This window comes from Chiloscyllium plagiosum, unplaced genomic scaffold (genome assembly GCF_037043375.1).
Source record: "Chiloscyllium plagiosum isolate Xiang-an unplaced genomic scaffold, Cpla_swu_hap1 HiC_scaffold_17, whole genome shotgun sequence".
Lineage (NCBI taxonomy): Eukaryota > Metazoa > Chordata > Chondrichthyes > Orectolobiformes > Hemiscylliidae > Chiloscyllium > Chiloscyllium plagiosum.
Window position 1 is genome coordinate 58,701,622 of NW_028270155.1, and position 19,431 is coordinate 58,721,052.

At 40.7% G+C, this 19,431-nt stretch overlaps 1 protein-coding gene across 1 annotated transcript in view; it reads left to right on the top strand.

Moving 5' to 3' along the window:
- Positions 1–7,483: 7,483 nt before the first annotated feature.
- pllp (plasmolipin) overlaps positions 7,484–19,431 on the top strand; it is a 42,855-nt gene continuing 30,907 nt past the window's right edge. Inside the window, exon 1 of the mRNA XM_043707136.2 lies at positions 7,484–7,691. Coding sequence (XP_043563071.1) covers positions 7,557–7,691 — 135 coding nt within the window. The 5' untranslated portion in view covers positions 7,484–7,556. The remainder of the gene's footprint in view (positions 7,692–19,431) is intronic.

Below are 19,431 nucleotides of genomic sequence, written 5' to 3' on the forward strand. Positions count from 1 at the left end.
CATGAGTTCTACAAAGAACTTCCAATGTACCACCTCTTATCTAAAGACATTACCAGCAAGAGAAAGGCCGCAACTTTAGTTTTATTTCCAAAAATGGTGCTATCCTTATGATAAATAATTCCTCAGCTTAGTCACAAGCTGCTGCCTTCTCTAACTAGAGTCAAGATTAGAGTGGTGCTGGAAAAGCACAGCAGGTCAGGCAGCATCCAAGGAGCAGGAAAATTGACATTTCATCAATGAAGGGCTCCTGCCCGAAATGTCGATTTTCCTGATCCTCGGATGCTACCTGACCTGCTGTGCTTTTCCAGTACCACTCTGATCTCCAGCCCTCATTTTGACTCCATTTTCAGGTCCAGACCACTCTGAATTCCTGATACCCTAAACATTGAGTTTTGTTATCAAAACAGCATTTAATTTTACCTATTCAGCTGTATCAGTGGTTAAGGTGACTACATTTATTGAGAGAAGTCATTTTTTGCCTCAATTCCTTAGATTATACGCAAATGAAGTATGCACAGTAAATTTTTATTACTTGATTGAAAACATGCTTGTTTTTTGTTAATTCCTGTATTTTTATGGTATTAAATCATGAGAATAAAAGAATTGGAGGCATTAGGCCATTTAGCCCCTTAAGCTTGCCCCACCACTCAACAAGATCATGGCTGACCTGCCCCCAGGTCTCAGCCTTTTTTAATGCCAGTTCATTGGAGCCTTCAAGTGCCAAATCGAGTCAACAAAACACGGTTGGGCAGAAGATATAAATTTTTGTCTACATGTACGAACAGATTCAAGAACAGCTTCTTCCTTGCTGAATGGACCTGAAATTTAAGATTGATCTTGCTCTCTGTGCACCTTCTCTGCAGCTGTTACATTGTATTTTCAGTCTGTTCTATTATCCTAATTCCCTTTGTATGATAGGATCTTCCTGTACTACATGCAAAACAAACTTTATACTGTACCTACAAATGAAAACTGTACAAGTATTACTTTTGGCAATGTGAATCTAATGTTTTTTTTTAAACCAAAGAGGCTCATCAAAGATGAATTGGAAGTTATACGAAGTGTATTTGGCTCTGGCCACTAACTGGAAACAGCTGCTATATGCTAAACAACTATTATATGATTAACCTGGCAATAACACATCTGCAGATCTTAATCTGTGAATGTATTAGGGCGCAACAGCCAGGTTGGATATTGTCTTTAGTTAGCCTTGACACACTATTGCAGCAGTTTAGATAGGAGGCTGAAGTAGGAAGTCTGGATTATTTGGAGATGCCGGTGTTGGACTGAGGTGTACAAAGTTACAAATCACACAACCAACAGGCTTAATTGGAAGCACTAGCTTTCGGAGCGCTGCTCTTTCATCAGGTGGTTATGGAGTGCAGAATTGTAAGACACAGAATTTATAGCAAAAGTTTACAGTGTGATTATACGTTGAAAAATACTTTTGATTATTTGTTAAGTCTCTCATCTGTTAGAATGACAATGATAGTTTCATTTCTTTCTTATGTAAATCACAAAACCTTTTTTAAAAGTTAACTTTAACAATTGGTGTCAGCACAGATAAGATGTTGAGATGTTGAAGGTGTTAGCCCCCTGTGTTCCCTGTCTGTGCCATAATATTTAGATTGATTCTAATCTAAAAAGTGACTTAACAGAGTCTTACATGGATTCATGCAGTTTTTGAGCAAAGTATGTTGTAACTCTGCAAGTACAAATTCACCCCACAAACATATATGTGTATGTGTGCATGTGGGTTTTTATGTGTGTGTGTGTCTGGGGTGGGGGTTTGTGAGTGTCTGTGAGAGAGTGTATATATGTGTGTGTATGAATGTAAAGTGGTCGAAGTCTGTGAGAGGGTGCGTGTGTGTCTGGAGGGGTGTGTGTGTCTGTAGGAGTGTGTGTGTGCGTGTCTGGGGTGGGGGATTGTGAGTGTCTGTGAGAGAGAGTGTATATGTGTGTGTGAATGTAAAGTGTCTAAGTCTGTGAGAGGGTGCATGTGGGAGTGTGTGTGTGTATGTGCCTGTGTGCATGTCCCTGTATAGGAGTGCCTGTGTGTGTGTGTGTGCACACGCGCACACACGTAGGAGTGTCTGTGTGTGTGTATAGTGCAATGGTGGTCATCTGTAATGATATCTGACATGAACCCAAGGTCCCGGTTGAGGCCCTCCCTACCGAACTTGGCTATCAGCCTCAGCTCGGCCACTTTTCACAGCTGCCTGTCCCGAAGTCCGCCTTGGAGGATGGTCACCCGAAGATCGAATGTCTTGGACTGCTGAAGTGCTCTCCAACTGGGAGGGAACACTCCTGTCCGTTGATTGGTGCATGATGCCCATTCATCCATTGCCATAGCCATTGCTCAGTTTCACCAATGTACCATGCCTCAGGGCAACCTTGCCTGCAGCATATGAGATAGACAACGTTGGTTGAGTTGTATGAGTACCTGTCACGTGCATGGTGGGAGGTGTCCCCACACATAATGGTGGTATCTATGTCCAACTCTGACACATCGTGAAGTGCCTACTGTGACAGGGTTGTATGGAGCTGTCCTGAAAGCCAGGCAGTTTGTTATGAACAATGATTTGTTTGAGGTTTGGTGGTTGTTTAAAGGCGAGCAGTGGAGGTGTGGAGAAGGTCTTGGCGAGGTGCTCATCCTCATTGATAATGTGTTGCAGGTCACGAAGAACATGGCGTAGTTTTTCAGCTCTTGGGAAGTACTGAACAACGAAGGGTACCCTGTCAGTTGCAGCACGTGTCTGTCTCCTGAGGAGGTCATTACGGTTCCTTGCTGTGGCACTTGAAACTGGCGGTTGATGAGTTGAGCATCGTACCCCGTTCTTATGAGAGCATCCCTGAGTATTTCCAGGTGCTCGTCATGTTCCTCCTCATCTGAACAGATCCAGTGTACGTGTAGGGCTTGTCCATAGGGAATGGCTGTTTTAATATGTTTTGGGTGGAAGCTGGACAAGTGTAGCATTGTGAGGTTGTCTGTGGGTTTGTGGTAGAGTGTGGTGCTGAGGTGACAATCCTTAATGGAGTTGCATGTGTCCAAGAATGAGACGGATAGTAGAGAGTAGTCCATGGTGAGTTTGATGGTGGGATGCAACTTGTTGATATCACTGTGTAGTTTTATCAGTGAATCCTCACTATGGGTCCAGAGGAAGAAAATATCATCAATGTACCTGGTGTATAATGTTGGTTGGAGGTCCTGCATAGAGAAGAAGTCTTGTTTGAACCTGTGCATGAAGATGTTGGCATATTGGGGTGCAAATCTGGTCTCCATGGCTGTTCCATGTGTCTGGATGAAGAACTGGTTGTCAAAGGTGAAGACGTTGTGATCAAGGATAAAGCAGATGAGTTGTAGGATGATGTTTGGAGATTAGCAGTTGTTGGTATTGAGTACTGAGTCTGTTGCTGCGATGCCGTCATTGTGGGGGATGCTGGTGTAAAGTGCCAAAACGTCCATTGTGACGAGGAATGTTCCCAGTTTGACTGGTCTGTGGGTGCTGAGTTTCTATAAGAAATCCGTAGTGTCACAACAGAAGCTGGGGATCCCCTGTACAATGGGTTTCAAGATGCCTTCAACATAGCTGGAGAGATTCTCACACAGGGTCCCATTGCCCGATACGATGGGACGTCCTGGTATATTGGCTTTGTGTACCTTTGGACGACAGTAGAGGTCGCCCACACGAGAAGTACGTGGGATGAGGGTGCGTAGGGAACTCTGAAGGACTGGATCCAAAGTCCCGATCAATGTGTTTAGTTCACGGGTGTGTTCTTTGGTCGGATCAGCTGGTAGTTGCCTGTAATGTTCCTGGTTGTTCAGTTGTTGGTACACTTCCTTGCAGTAATCTGTTCTATTCTGAATGACAGTGGCTCCTCCCTTTTCTGCTGGTTTGATGACAATGTTGTGATTGGTTTTGAGAGCATGGATGGCGTTGCGTTGTGAACGGGTGATGTTTTGCTCTACCTTGTGGGTACGGCTGATGAATCTGGCATTTATATATTTCCTAATGGTTTGAGCCCAGGGCAGCAGCCCTCCAGTGGGGTCCAAGTTGACACCTTCTTTGGTCACTCCTCTACGGATCCCTGTGATGACTGTTCCGGTTCGTCAGTGAGCTCGTTGGGATCACTGCTGGCACCTTGAAAGAATTCCCAGAGTCTCAATCGTCTAATGAACTCCTCAGTGTCTGCTGCAAGAACCAAGGGGTCCATTTTGGTGTTGGGGCATTTTTCTCCTGAGCCCATTGGTTAATCGCGCCATTTTGGAGCACTACAATGTTCACCTTGCCAAGAGTGAGTGACTAAGAATAAAATAAGGATAATACCTGAAATCTAGTCAGTATGGCATCCAACATGTAACAGTACCAATGGAGGAAGTGCTGAAGTTGATGGACGTGCTCCCTTAGCTGTGTCAAAGTAGCCAAATTTAAATTGTTTGACTCAAAAGAAAGTTCAATAGTAATGACAACAATAAATACATATGTGGAAATATTCCCCCTCTCATCTTTAATCCCACAGTTAAGAGCTGGTAATTGCTTCTGGTTACAATAGCACAGTGTACAGTCCTATCTGAGTGAGTAAAGAGTCACTTCTTACTTCGTGTTTGCTAAACTTTCACTTCTTGAGATTGAATGATGTCATTTACGGCCATTTGCATCTGATTAAATGTCAGGAAGAATTATACTGTTCACTGAGTACGAAACTTACTGGAAACAAATTTTCATGTCGGTAAGTTGCTGCAAAGTTAAACTGTCCTTTTTTTTCTTATTTTGAAAAACATTTTTCCCAGCTCCTAAATAGAACAGTAGATCATGCAAATTAAAACATTAAGCTATTACAAATCCTGCTCCTTCATCATGAAGTTTCAGTAAACAGTGTAATAAATACAGTGCAGTTAGTACACTGATAGGATTTCAGCAGTAAAATGAAACACCTAGATTTAACCACATTAGAAATATTTCAGCAGCACCTGCCACGAGAAAGAGAGACATTTGCACTTTTATAGTGACTTTTTTTTGTAAACTTTACAAATCTCAAAATGTATTACAATCAATGAGGTACTTTTGAAGTGTAATGTGGGAAACAAGATTAGACCATTTGCCCACAGGAGGTTCTCACAAACAGCAATGCCATTATACCAGAATAACTGAAATGTGACGTTGATTAAAGTTTACATATTGGTGAGTATATTGAGATAACTCTCCTACTCTTCAAACTAGGGCAGACAGATGAGGTCATAGTTTAACGGTTCATCCAACAGTACTGTGCCTATGACACTCCTTCAGTTACCTTACATACTCAGGGCCCTGGAGTGGAATTTGAACCTGCAATCTTATGACATCAGGATGGACAGATGTACTTTATACTCAGAGATGTTATTACACATGTCTGAAGTAGGTGGGACTTGAACCTGAGTCTCCTGGTTCAAAGGTGAGGACACAACCACTGTGTCACACGAGCCTTCTTTGCAGCCAATTAAACACTTTTACCTTGTAGTCATGTGTGCAACATAAGGAAACACTGCAGCCATTAAAGATGTTTATTGAAGGATAAACACTCTCAAGCCCATAAAGAAAACTCCTATTTTCTCAAATGGTGTTATGGGACAATTAACATATGCCTGAGTGGAAAGGTGAATCCATGGGTAAATATTGCATCGTTCCTCAGTGTTGCAGTGAACGGTCATCCTGGATTATGTGTCAAGAGGGACTGAAACTCAAGTTTTTTGAGTTAAAAGCAAGAAAGAAATCCACTGGGCCAGAGCCAATGCCTGAAATTAAATCACTTTTTTTTCTATTGATTTAATGCAGGGGTTCTCAACTTTATTGCTTCGGAGGTCTGCCTTCCACATTATAAACATTCTACAGTACCCTGTCATAAGACAAATATCAAAGTAGTTCAATTGTCTCCCTCCTATCGGAAGGATATTGTGAAACCTGAAAGGGTTGAGAAAAGATTTACAAGGATGTTGCCAGGGTTGGAGGATTTGAGCTACAGGGAAGAGATTGAATAGGCTGGGGCTGTTTTCCCTGGAGCATCGGCTGCTGAGGGGTGACCTTATAGAAGTTTATAAAATCATGAGGGGCATGGATAGGGTAAGTAGACAAGCTCTTTTCCCTGGGGTGGGGGAGTCAAGAGTCAAATGGCACTGACACTTACACAGCTGCAGAAGGGGCAGAGCTCAATGCAACAGCACAATGACTAACATACATAACAAGTCTTAAATATCTCTCAACTGTTTCCGAGGAAGCTGTCTGATGAAATTCAACCCCTTGAGCCTGTTCCATCTTTCAATAAGGTCACCCTCAATCTGATTGTGGCCTCAAATCCACTTTCCTGTGCAATGCTTTCACTTCCTTATTCATCAATAATTAGCTAATTTGCTTTCAAAAAAAATTCAATGAATGCCTCCAACTTACCTGGGGAATAAAACAGCAATTCCACAGACTCACAATGAAGGAAGATAATTCTGTTCATCTCTCTTAAATGAGAAATCCCTTTTTTAGAAACTGTATTCCTTAATTCTACTCTCTGCCAAACATCCTTTAAGCATCCATGCTGTCAAGTACCTTCAGGAATGTATAGGTTCTCATTCTTCTTAATTCCAGTAAATCTATCCAACCCATTTTCACAAAATAACCCCAGCCCCTTCTCTCGAATCCCAGCAGTTTTACACTGTATTGAAAGCCTCCTGAAAACCTGGTCCGATACCTCCTATTGAGAAAAGCAGCTTTGAATTTTCTGCACAGCTTTGGAATATTCCTCAATCGATGCTGCAGCCCCCAGCACAGAATCCAGTGTGACCCTGTCCCTAGTTGGAGTTCACAGACCATCCAACTATTCAAAAGTTCAATTTTGGGCTTGAGTTCTTCACAGAACACAGAAGTTTTATTTCATTCCCCTTTTCCACACAGAGTGGATGTAATTAATTAAATGATATATTTTAGATATAATTGTGCATTCATCTGTATCATACAGTTAAGGAAAGCACTGCAAAACTTTCTTCTGACACCCATCAGCTTTGCCACATGTTATTTTTTCAGTTCTTTGCTTCTCTGGACTTTTCCATACGAGTTCAATGGCTACTGATATCATTGACTACTCAGGAAACAGATGTATTTATTTCTGCATGAGCAGTTTTTCACATCACTAAGTAAGCTGAGACCACTAGTTTTATCAGCGATAATGCTGGATTTCATTATTTTAACAAGGAGCATGGACCTGGGATGTTGGATAGGGACTGGTTTAAGACACAATCTCAAATCAAATATCACCCAAGCTATTTAGACAGAACGTTTCTAGAAAGTAGCAGGAACAAAGCAATGATTGGCCGATATGGAGCAGGAAATAATTCGAGGGGAATTGGATGTATTTTGTTCAGCAGTCAAAGGGTGTCAGATATGGTAATGTTTGGCTGAAGTTAACGCCCTCTACAGAGTGCACCCAGCAGGCAGGTTCCTGGTCGGCTCAGCACTCAGTCTGGTTTCGGTGTGAGAGGATGAAGTTTAGCTGACTTTGTTTGGAAGTGCCCCTTACTTTGTTCCTGTCTCATTATGGCTGATTTTCCAGATAAAATTAACACTCAGACCAGTACAAGCAGCAGTGGGGTGAGTTCCAGATTCGCCCCAGTCACTGTGGACATTCGTTTCCTCAAATCCTCCGTTGGAATATTGATGCTAGTCGAATTAGTAAGTTGATTCATTTCATGGTTCATTCGAAACGCTCGGTTAACGTGTTAAACTAAAACTTTAACTTCAGCTATTAACAAGTTTTGATTCTGTGTTTTGTTGCTGCGGGATAATTTGCATATTGAAAAGCTTCAGTGAGTTTCGTGTAATAATGCAACTTCAGTGTCGGTGCACCTGGGCTGCCTCAGACACTAACTTCAAAACAAGGTATTTTTGTTTTTAAACAATAGGAAACATGCTCCTGCTAACTTGAATATTTTAAGGGTTAATTCATGATTAAAATCAGAAAGTGCTGCCAACTCGATTCTCACCTGTTGGGACGATGTGAAAGACTACATTAATAGCTAACTATGCAATTGCAAAAGTAAATCGATATGAACTGCACCGTTTAAGGAAAACGCCTCAATAATTAACACTATTGTTGGAAACTAGCCACCCACGTCCATTTCTGAGCATGGGCAAGTCTTTCCAATACCGAGCTGGAGGAGACACTAAGAAAAGCATTCTGCAGTGCTTCAGTAACATAGGAGAAACCAGCGTTAGTATTGGGGAAGCTGCTCCTGCCTGTCAGGTTGTGCTGACAAAAGGACCTAATCATAGATAGGGTGGCCTGTGACTTGATGGTACTGGGGCTGTTGACTTCCATTGAAGTTTTTAAAACAAAAAGTTGATCGAAGAATGCAAACAAAAACTGGGCAGGAAGCATCTCACTTTCTTCCATATTGCCAGCATACACCAAACCCTGTTACAGCCTTTGAGCCAGTTTTGCTGACAAAGTTGGGATTCGGGCAGATAAATAACATGACGCCTCTAGAGAGAGAACAAACTTAGATATGCCTCCATCTTGCATACAGATAAATGCAGCCAGTTGGGATAATGGAATATAAATTAAGTGAAAACTTTTTTTGTATCTGTTTTTCACAGCAGAAACAAGGAAATTTAAAAAGGAAAGATATAAAAGAGACCTAAGGGGCAACTTTTTAACACAGGGTGGTATGTGCATGGCATGAGCTGCCAGAGGAAGTGGTGGAAGCTGGTACAATTGCAATATTTAAAAGGCATTTGGATGGGTACATAAATAGGAAGAGTTCGGAGGGATGTGGGCTGGGTGCTGACAGGTGGGACTAGATTGGGTTTGGATAACTGGTCAGCATGGATGCGTTGGACCGAATGGTCTGTTTCCTTGCTGTACATCTCTGACTCTATAAATAGTCCTAAATCTAAAATTTAGCACAGGGTAGGGGAGTTGGCATCTTGTCATTGTCATGGGTGGGATTGGGAAATCTCAGATAGGGAGTCAATGGTTCAGCTTGTTCTGACATTTACTGAAAGCACGATTCAGATATGCCTTACTCAACCTTAAACATGTATTCCAAGAAAGAATGTGACAAGTTTACATAAAATGGTTGACTTTCTTCTGTGTTTAATTTGTTTTTATTCTCCCTTTTTTGTTTTCCAATAAACTTAAGTTCTGTACCTCTTCATATTATTAAACATAGCATACTCTGGATGCTGCAAATTGAAAACTAAAAGCCAAAGATGCTGGAAAAACTCCAATCTGGTAGGCTCTGTGGAGAGAAGCAGAGTTAATGTTTCAAATCCAATATGACTTCACAGCATTTCCAAAGGAGAGTCATGTCAGACTCCAAACTGTTTCTCTTTCTACAGATGTTGCCAGACCTGCTGAGTTTCTCCAGCAATTTCTGTTTTCTGTTACTACTTGGTAAAGGAAAGCAACAGACAGCACGTAGAGCCAGGGCAGATGAGGCTCGTGCAAAAAGGTGATAAACAGGCAGTAGTGTTTAGAAGGGAAGATGAAGTGGAGCAAGCAGGTAAAATCTTGTCCAAGTATGACAAAGCAAGAGGATTCAATGCTGCAAGAAAGACTAAGACACTGAGGAAGAATTCATCTGTGACTGAGTTTTATGGTCAGATGTAAAACATGGTCTTGGAAGTTCATCAGAGGCATGTAAATAGTGTGGGTGTGGCAGTGGGGGAGAAAAAGCCAATTTGTGTGCTACTGACTGTCATGCTTAAGTGAACTACCTGACCTACTGAATGTTCTTATGAGACCAGCAAAATTAAAACAATTCTTAAAGATTTGAAAGTAAAACAAGGGATTATGATTATCAAGAAATGTCTGTTGGCTTAAGAACAAAAAAGTCCAATTTTGAAATATTTGGTGTTTCAAGAAAGTGAAAATGCTAATAATCACACTGAAAATCTACAGAGCGATAGTCATACAGCACGGAAACAGACCCTTCAGTTCAACCAATCCACACCATGCATGTTGAAACTTTATTGCTGGAACAGCGTAGCAGGTCAGGCAGCATCCAGGGAACAGGAGATTTGACGTTTCGGGCACAGGCCCTTCTTCAGGAATGAGCATGTTGCCAATCTAAGCTAGTCCTATTTGCCTGCATTTGGCCCATATCCTTCCAAACATTTCCTATTCTTGTACCTGTCCAAATGCCTTTTAAACATTGTAACTGAACCTGCATCTACCACTTCCTCTGGTAGTTCATTCCATGTACGCACTGCTCCATGTTTTTTTTTTTAAAAATATGCCCCTCGGATTCCTTTTGAATCTTTCCCTTCTCACCTTAAAAATATGCCTGCTAGTTTTGAACTCCCCCACCACCACCACCCCAAGGAAAAGACCTTTTCATTTTCATCTTATCTGTGCCCCTCATGATTTAATAAACTCTAAGTTCACCCCCTCAACCTACACTTCAATGGAAAATGTCCCAGCCTTCTAACTCAAACCCTCCATTTCTGGCAATATCCTGGTAAAGTTTGTCTGAACTGTCTCCAGTTTAATGATATCTTTCCTATAGCAAGGCATTGTTGCTGCAGATGTTGTCTTTGAGTGATTGAGATATTCAGATGTAAATTTTGAGCCTAAGGATGTCTCAAATCATTAGAAATCCTAATATAAAATTGGTAATCAAATTAAACTAGGAGAAAGTGAGGACTGCAGATGCTGGAGATCAGAGCTGAAAATGTGTTGCTGGAAAAGCGCAGCAGGTCAGGCAGCATCCAAGGAGCAGGAGAATCGACGTTTCGGGCATGAGGCCTTCTTCAGGAATCAAATTAAACTAGTCAAACTACGTATGTGAACAAAGAGACTGAAGATATTGTAGCTAAATTTGCCGACAGCACAAAGGTAGAAATGCCAGCTGAGGAGAATACCAAGTCACATTATGCAGGTTAAGTGAACAAATGTTTGGCAGGTGGAATATAATTTGGGAAAACAAGGTTGTCAATTTGGGGACAGGATGTTTTAGAAAATGGAGAAAGACTGTAGAATGCTGCACTACAGGGGAATCTAGGTATTCTGGAGCTGGTAGTTAGGAAGGCAAATAGATTGATGGCTTTCGGTGTGAGGAATGAGCTGTAAAAGCAGAGAAATCTTCCTACAACTATTCAGGATGCTGGTGAAACCACACCTGGAGTATTATGTACAAGTTTGGTCTCCTTACCTTAACACAAGGTGGATGTCAAGTGTATAAACTTCCAAAAGAAGTTTGATAAGGTATCAGATCATAGATTTAATAATAAAATTGAGAAAAGGGGTAATGGTAGTGTGTATGAAATTTGGCTAATAGGGAGGAGTTTTCTTTTTGTTCCATACTGGAGGAAAGTATACGCTGTACAACTAGTTTTACTCTTAACTGTCCTCTGAACTGGTCTAGTAGACACTCTGTTCAATGAGCAGTTAGGGATGGGTAACAAATGCTGCCAATGACAGCCATATCACACATAGTATTTGTTTTGAATATCAGTGGAAAGTAATAGCTTAATGGGTTTTGGTGAAATGGCATAATAGGGGACTCACCAGGAACACACACACACTCGTCATCCTGCTGAACTGAGAACTTGTTTCTGTCTGTGCTGTACTTATGACTTCAAAACTTTGTTCATGTGTCAGTGGGTAGTTAATAAGTGATATTTTCCTCAAGTAACAAAATAGATTGGGGCAGCACAGTGGCGCAGTGGTTAGCACTGCTGCCTCACAGCACCAGAGTCCCAGGTTCGATTTTGGCCTTGGGCAACTGTCTGCATGGAGTTTGCACGTTCTCCCCGTGTCTGTGTGAGATTCCTCTGGGTGCTCCAGTTTCCTCCCACCGTCACAAAGATGTGCAGGTTAGGTGAATTGGCCATGCTAAATTGCCCGTAGTGTTAGGTGCATTAGTCAGGGATAAATGTAGGGGAATGGGTCTGGGTGGGTTGCTCATCGGAGGGTCGGTGTGGACTTGTTGGGCCGAAGGGCCTGTTTCCACACTGTAGGGAATCGAATCTAATCTAATAGATCCTCTATACACACACAGGGTTGGAAAATAAGGTTAAAAATTGATGCTGGCTTAGAGGGAGAAAAAGCTACATTCTTTACAAATGGAGCAATTGTCCTTGTATATACAGTACTGTTTAACAGTGGCTTTAGTTAGCCTTGTGATGCTGTCACTGTGTTACAAGTATGTTTGTTGCCTTCCAGACCATTGGTCCTGTAAAGCAAATGGGTTTCAAAGTCCATGCTAGAATGGAATGTGACCAGGAGAATGTATGACACACCTTAGTTAACTGATAACGCTGATCCATAACTTATTGACATTTTTATTTTTCATTGGCTGACTCTGACAAAACTAAGTTTCTTTTCTGAACCAGCCTCCTCCGAATATTTTACTCTCTTAGTCATCATGCAGACAGGTCCTGAGTTCTCTTGAGTTTGATGTGGTGCATGTTTACTGATGTATCGATGCGTGTGGTTAAGTGCAGTTCTAGTCATTGTATAACTAACAATAAAATCAGGTCAACTGATTAAAAATGGATTAAAAATTAACACTGTAAAAGAAGTTTAATACCAGATCAGAAAATAAAAGAATCTCCCAGAATTGACTTCTAAGTGAACAATCTGGAAACAGAATGACGTTCTTCACTAGGGTTATGTGAAAGCCTTAGGTTAGTTTAGACCATCCAGTTTCCCAAACCTCTCTTGCTGTTCAGACAGATGGTTGTTGGTCTGCACCATGATTCCGTTTAGTTAATATCCCATTGAATAATATCCCTTACCACTTCTGTTTTAAAACTCTGTTAACCAAGGATCCACAACCACTTTAAGTGGAGTGGGCGGTGCGGAATTCCAAATTTCTACTTAATGTGAAAAAGATGCAAACTGATTGTACCCCTGAAATGGCCTTACATTTGTTGTGAGAATTTGTAAATTCTCTCTCTTAGTATTGGTCGCTTTTTACTTTGTATTTACCCTATCACATCACTTGTTAACTCCAATTCTTATTTTAGGCAAGTTGATAGAATTGGGGACAGAAAGTGACTATTTGGCCCATTTGAAATCATGTTAGCTCTTTGAAAGAGTTATTGGGGAATACAAGTTGGCGGCGATCAGAGTAGATCTGCCTTGCTGAGCTCTGCACCCCAGCCCAGCAGTAGTGATATTTTAACCCAACCCCACACCTTAGTTTTTTCTCTGGAGAAAATTGTGTTAAACTGGTTGTAACCGCTTAAATCCATCTGCAGTGGAGTCTCGATTGTCTGAGTGAGATGGGTGAGGCGTTTGGGTGGCCGGAAACAAGCGGTAATCCATGAGTGCCGGTTATCTGGTGATTCACCTCCTCCTGGTTATCTGGCGACTTGTGTCATAATGCCATTTAACTGATCACAGAATGCTGGGTTGTCTGGTGCTGTTTTTGCAGGGCCTTGAGATCTTGGTTGGATGATTGATGTTCGGATAATTGAGGTTCTACTATAAATTCTTTTTGAGCGAAAAGGTTATCAAATTAGGCCCATGTTCCTTTTCTTATCCCTGCAACCTCTACCCCCCCACCCCCTCCAGTATTTATTGAATCCTTTTTTTTGTTGTTGAATGTATTTCCATCAACCTTTTTAGGTAGAACATTCCAAATCGTCAAGTGTACTGGATTAAAAATGAAATGCCTTTAGTGTTCTGGTTCTTTTGCTAATTGACATCAATCTGTATCCTCTACTTATTGACCCTTACACCACTGCATACAGCTTGTTTACTCTCTGCAAACAGTTGATTTTTAGTGCCTCTATCAAGTCTCCACTTAATTGTCGGTGTCAAGGAAAATCTCCCCTTCTGTAGGCTTGTCATTCAACTGACGTGCCAAATCTCTGGTACCATTCTTGTGCATGATCCCTGCACCCTTTCCAAGGCTTTGACTTTCTTTTGTATGTGCAAACCTTGTCATACCCCTAGTTAAGGTGCTTACAGTTCGGTGTAACATCCTTGCTTCAGTAACCTATATTTTCAATTCGAAAGTTAGGGCTTGTTTATTCTGAAAGCTTAAAAACGGCCATTTCAATCTGCCCAGATCCTTGGTTCCTGCAGACCTTTTTAAAATTACACTTTTTTTTTTGTTTATATATTGAAGCTCTTCATTTTCCTTACAAAAAAAAAACACTACATGTCTGTGTTAAACTGGATCTGCCATGTGTCTGGTCATTGCACCATTCTATATTTTCCAAGTCTTTTATTATTTTTATCACTATTTACCTCACTTCCTAGTTTTATTTCACCTGTATACATTTAAATAACGCTCTGTTTGGTCAAGTACAACTGATTGATATTTCAAAAAGAACAGTGACTCTTAAAAAAAACTTCCCTATTTAATAACTTCCAAATTCTGATATCATGCTCATACATCAGTTTTTTTTTGCACCTTCACTTATACACATATGCCTTTTTTTTATAATCCAGAGAGCAGAATGATTCACAAAATGCCCAAATGTGGCCTCACCGAGGATCTGTACAGGTTTTAGCATAATGTCTCTTTTTCCTCTAGAAATAACTCTGGGTTATTTGCATTTTCTGCCCTTGCTAATCTGTTGTGCTGCTTTTAGAGATGTATTAGTAAAGGCCCACCCTTCTGCCATCTTGCCACTCCCAATCCCAGTGTTCCTGCCATTTAGACATGTACTTTCCTAAGAGTGTGTTGTGTCCTTATTCTTGCTATTAATTCCTTATCTTTTAAATTCAGTCATTCTACAAATTTATGAATGCTTTCCTGGAGTTGTTTGAGTCATCCTTCCCTATCTTAACCACACCTCCACTTTGTCAGTCACTAAGCTGGGAATTGTATTTTCAGTTCCTGAGTTTCAGTTGCATTTGTAAATGGTGAGGAAAAATCATCTCACAACCAGTCTTTGTGGAACATCACTTTCCACTGATTCTCAATCCAGATAACTACTTTGGACATCTCTTGTCTATTTTTATAACTAGCTAGCGATCAATTATCCTGCATGTCCCCTCACTCCACTTATCCTTATATTAGTCATGAATCTGCTGTATAGTATCTGAGCAGATGTCTTTGGACACTTGAATATATTGCATCTACTGTATTTCCTTTTGAGTGGTATAACTTCAAAGCTTTCAATAAACCAAGTAAAATATGGTCTTCCTTTTCACAATCCATAATGTCCATTTTATATTTTCAATTTCTAGATTTTGTTTTCCCTATTACAGTTTTGAAGGAGTCTATTATTCTCCATATCACTGATATCGTGTTCATTGGTCTGTATTCCCAGCACTATCTTTCCTACTCCTCTATATGTATGTGTGAAAATTGATCCTTCTTGATGATTAAAATTTTAAAAAGACATCTGCAACCTGTTGGACAGGCTGAAGCTTGCAACAAGCTCTGTTTGCGCATCTCTTCCAAGAGATATTAGATGGGTGGGCTCAGGGGAAATGGCATCAATGTATGTGACATAATGAGTTTTATTCTAAATTGTGGCTGAGCAAGTGCTCTAACTCCAATGCCCTGAGCCAGCTTCATTGTAAAGGAGTATTGAATGACATTCTCTTTTTGTCACACAATAATTCACTGCTTAATGTATCGCTGGAACATCAGAAACTCTTAAGGTCAGAGGTAATGGGGACACTTGATCTTCACTGTAATTTGTCATCATAGAACACAAAGTAAGCACAGGAAGAGACCCTTCAGCCCACCATGTCTGTGCCAAGCTAAACTAACACTATCTGCTTACACATGGTCCATATTCCTCTGTTCCCTCCCTGTTCATGTCTCGTTGATGTTGCTATCGTGTTCGCTTCTACCATCTCCCCTGGCAGCGTGTTCCAGGTACCTACCACAATCTGTGTATTCGGACTAAGCATTTGTAAGTTCCTCAGACTTGTTCGATCTCCCTTATTGACATAAAGGAATCACATTAGTTCCCCTGTGATTTTAAACATTGGCACAAAAGCAAATGACTTATGAAAGTATGAACCGATTCAGTTCAACATCACCAACACATCTTTGTTTAATCCACACTTCATTTTCGCAGGCACTTACAAATGAAGGAGTGTGCATTCTGCAAAGGGTCCCATGTTGTGTGGAGGAAATTGGAGAGCATTGTTACTGACATGATTGTACACCTGCAGGTGTACAATGAGGTAGCAACCCGAGGACACATTCCAACAGAGCAAAGTAGCTGTCCGCAATTGTTGGGGCCGCCATAGTCCTGACATATACTAATGTACTTCTTGACACCATTTTATCAAGTCTTTAGATGCTAATGTTAAATCATTGATACGAACAACTGCTTAACATCTATTTGAAACCATCCTGAGGTACTTCACAGGGCAGTTTTCAAATAAAATTTGACACCAAGCCTTGTTGAGAAATTGGAATGGTAATCTAAACCTCAATTTTTGAGGTAGGCTTAGAGGAGGATGGCTCAGTGGTTAGCACTGCTGCCTCACAGTGCCAAGGACCTGGGTTTGATTCCACCCTTTGGGTGACTGTCTGTCTGTGTGGAGTTTGCACATGCTCCCTGTGGGTTTCCTCCCACAGTCCAAAGATGTGCAGCTGAGGTGGATTGGCCATGCTAAATTACCCATAGTGTCCAGGGATGTGCAGGCTCGGTGGGTTAGCCATGGGAAATGTAAGGTTACAGGGATAGGGTGGTGGGTCTGGGTGGGATGTTCTTCAGAGGGTTGGTGTGGACTTGATGGGCCAAATGGTCTGCTCCCTGTGTAGGGATTCCAAGAAATAAGGAACAGTTTAGGAAATTCGATCAGCTGAAGGCATGGTGTCAATATTAGAGCAATGCACATCAGAAATGTGAAAGAGTCAGGAGTTGGAGGATAGACCAGGGAAAGAGGTAAACAATCAAAAAAATAAACTTGCTGTTAAACTTACTGTCTGTGATGCATCCATTATCATAATACATGGAATATCTGCTATTCAAATCAAGACCATAGGCCTACAATTCCCACTTAGGTAGATAATCGAGCTCAACATGTCTGCTTTTAACGGAAGGCAGTTTAGAAGACCACAACATAAATTAATGAGTATTGTAGCTCAAGTGCTTTCATTGACTCTTGGGATGTGGGTATTACTACCTTTTATTGCCGTACCCAGTTATTCTTGGAAGTACCCATTTTCTATTTCATTGGCATTAAGGATCGCGTGAGTATAGGACTAAGATCATCAGGCAAATCAAGAGCATGGTAACTAGTTCCTCTCCCCACCGCAATCCTATGATAGTAGTAATGGTGCAGCAATACAAATACACTCCTGTTTGTTTTTCTGGTGTTAATTGACAATGTACAATTTAGTTCAATTTTGCAACCTGCCATGAGGGGAATTTTCCTCCTCTGGATTGTTAGCTTATACTGGTTTTTTTTCTATTGCTCAACTCGTATATAGATTATCTATATAGAAACTACATGTAAAGAAGGTGGGCTGTTTTTGTCTCGACTCGTGCAGTGACAAAATTAATTGTATGAAATACTTAATATGTCAGTGAGCTAATAAATCCAGACATCATTTAGAATCTCAGGCCAAGAGCACTCTCCACTTCATTATTAACTAACAAAAGTGTTAAAGTGTAAAATTTGCATCATAAACTGTTGTTCACATTTTGTGCTCCAAGTGGGAGAGAATGGTTGATGTTCAAATCCATATTTTTGACTGGTAGCTGTGAGAAAGTTCACAAACTCCTAACAGTGGGTCTGATACAGGTCTTTGGCATATTTGTGTGAGGGGGAACGCAACTGGAATTTAAATTTACTCTAAGAATGTGTGGGTCTCTAGTGTATTATATTCTGGCCCTTCAGTTACTTGGTCTTCTGCCCACCTTGTACTGTACGAGGGGGCAAACAGCTCATCACCAGACCTTGATTAATGACTGTGTTTAAACCCTCCCACAGGAGAGATGCAGTTATAAACAGCAGGGATTGGAACTGTGGGAAACTGGCCATCCAGTTTTGGGACTGGAGGTTGTCTCTGCTTTGAGGATGGAGGTCATTAGTCATGGTTGCATTGTGCAGGTGCGACAGCCTTTGAATTTGGGCTTTGAATATTTTTTCAGTAAAATATCTTTCAGATGTGATACATTTTGAAAGTCATGCATTTCACTTGGACTTCAGCTTCTGAAACAATTGAGAACTGAAGGAAAATAAACTTGCACACACTACCATACAAATATTACCTTTTAACCGTTCAAAAGCCCGTAAATAGTACAATATTTTTGTCATGTAGTTAATGTTGCTGTTTGCATGTAAAGTACCAGAATTATACCACATTAAATGCTGGCGTACGAATATTGTGCATTGGATCCTTTTTTATATACTGTAGTGAGAGACATAAAATAGTAAAGTTTACTCGAGAAAGAGAAATGAAATGAACAATCTCCTGATACAGGAGTGGTAGTCTTTACACTTGCATTAGACTGGTTTGCAAGAGACCGATAAGGACCCCATTTTTGGGTGGTGGGGAGGGAAGAAAACATAACTGTCAAAAACTTTGATTCTTTTGGATGAGATGTCAAGGTGCCCTATATCTCTTCTGTTGAGTGGAAAAGATGCCATGACAATTTAGAGAATGTCCTGTCTGACATCACCAATCAGATCGACTGGATCTTCATCTGACTGTTATAGATCTTTAGCAACTTGCTGCATACAAATTAGTTGCTGCTTTTTGTCCTACAAAATGCATGACCAATTCCAAAACAGCTCATTGGTGGTGCATTTTGGGATAGCTCCCTGAGTTGAAAATTTTCTACACTGATTGTGTTTTTTTAAACCAGTTTGGGTACTGTTAACCTTCACTCTCTTGGAATATACATTCGGGTTCTGAAGGTAAAATGGGGATTATTTAGTTCTGGAATGATATTACTGATCTGTCGCAATTAACTGGAGCTATTTCCCAATAAGTTTAAAAGACTGGGTGTGGTTATTTGCACATAACTGATTTATTGAAGGTAAATAAAAATACCAGAGTTGTATCTCATCAAATATTTGTTCAACAAATCCTGTTGCACGTATGTTGTGCATTTGGATCCTTCTTTCCATAGTGAGAGATATAAATAAGATGGAAGTGATCAAAGCATGCTGCAAATCAGCGTCACGTACTTGATCAAAGATTTGAAATGGGAATCACAATAGCAAAGGGGGAGAAAAAATAACCTGGTCGCAGTTGACAAACAAGTACCTGATGCTCTCCAGTAATGAGTGAACATGTCTGTGTCAATTTTAAAGACCATTTTTTTTTCAATGAAGTGAATCACTAATTTATCTTCCCAAGGACAATCCCATAACAGAACAAGGAAACAGTCACAGCTCCATCACTTGAAATCTCAAGGACTTATCTTTTACATTATTTCCATCTGAGTTTTCATCATCGGAATTCCCATTTCAGCAAGTCCAGCCTGGTTTAACTAGTCAGATTTCAAATGGATGGAAAGAGCAAAACCA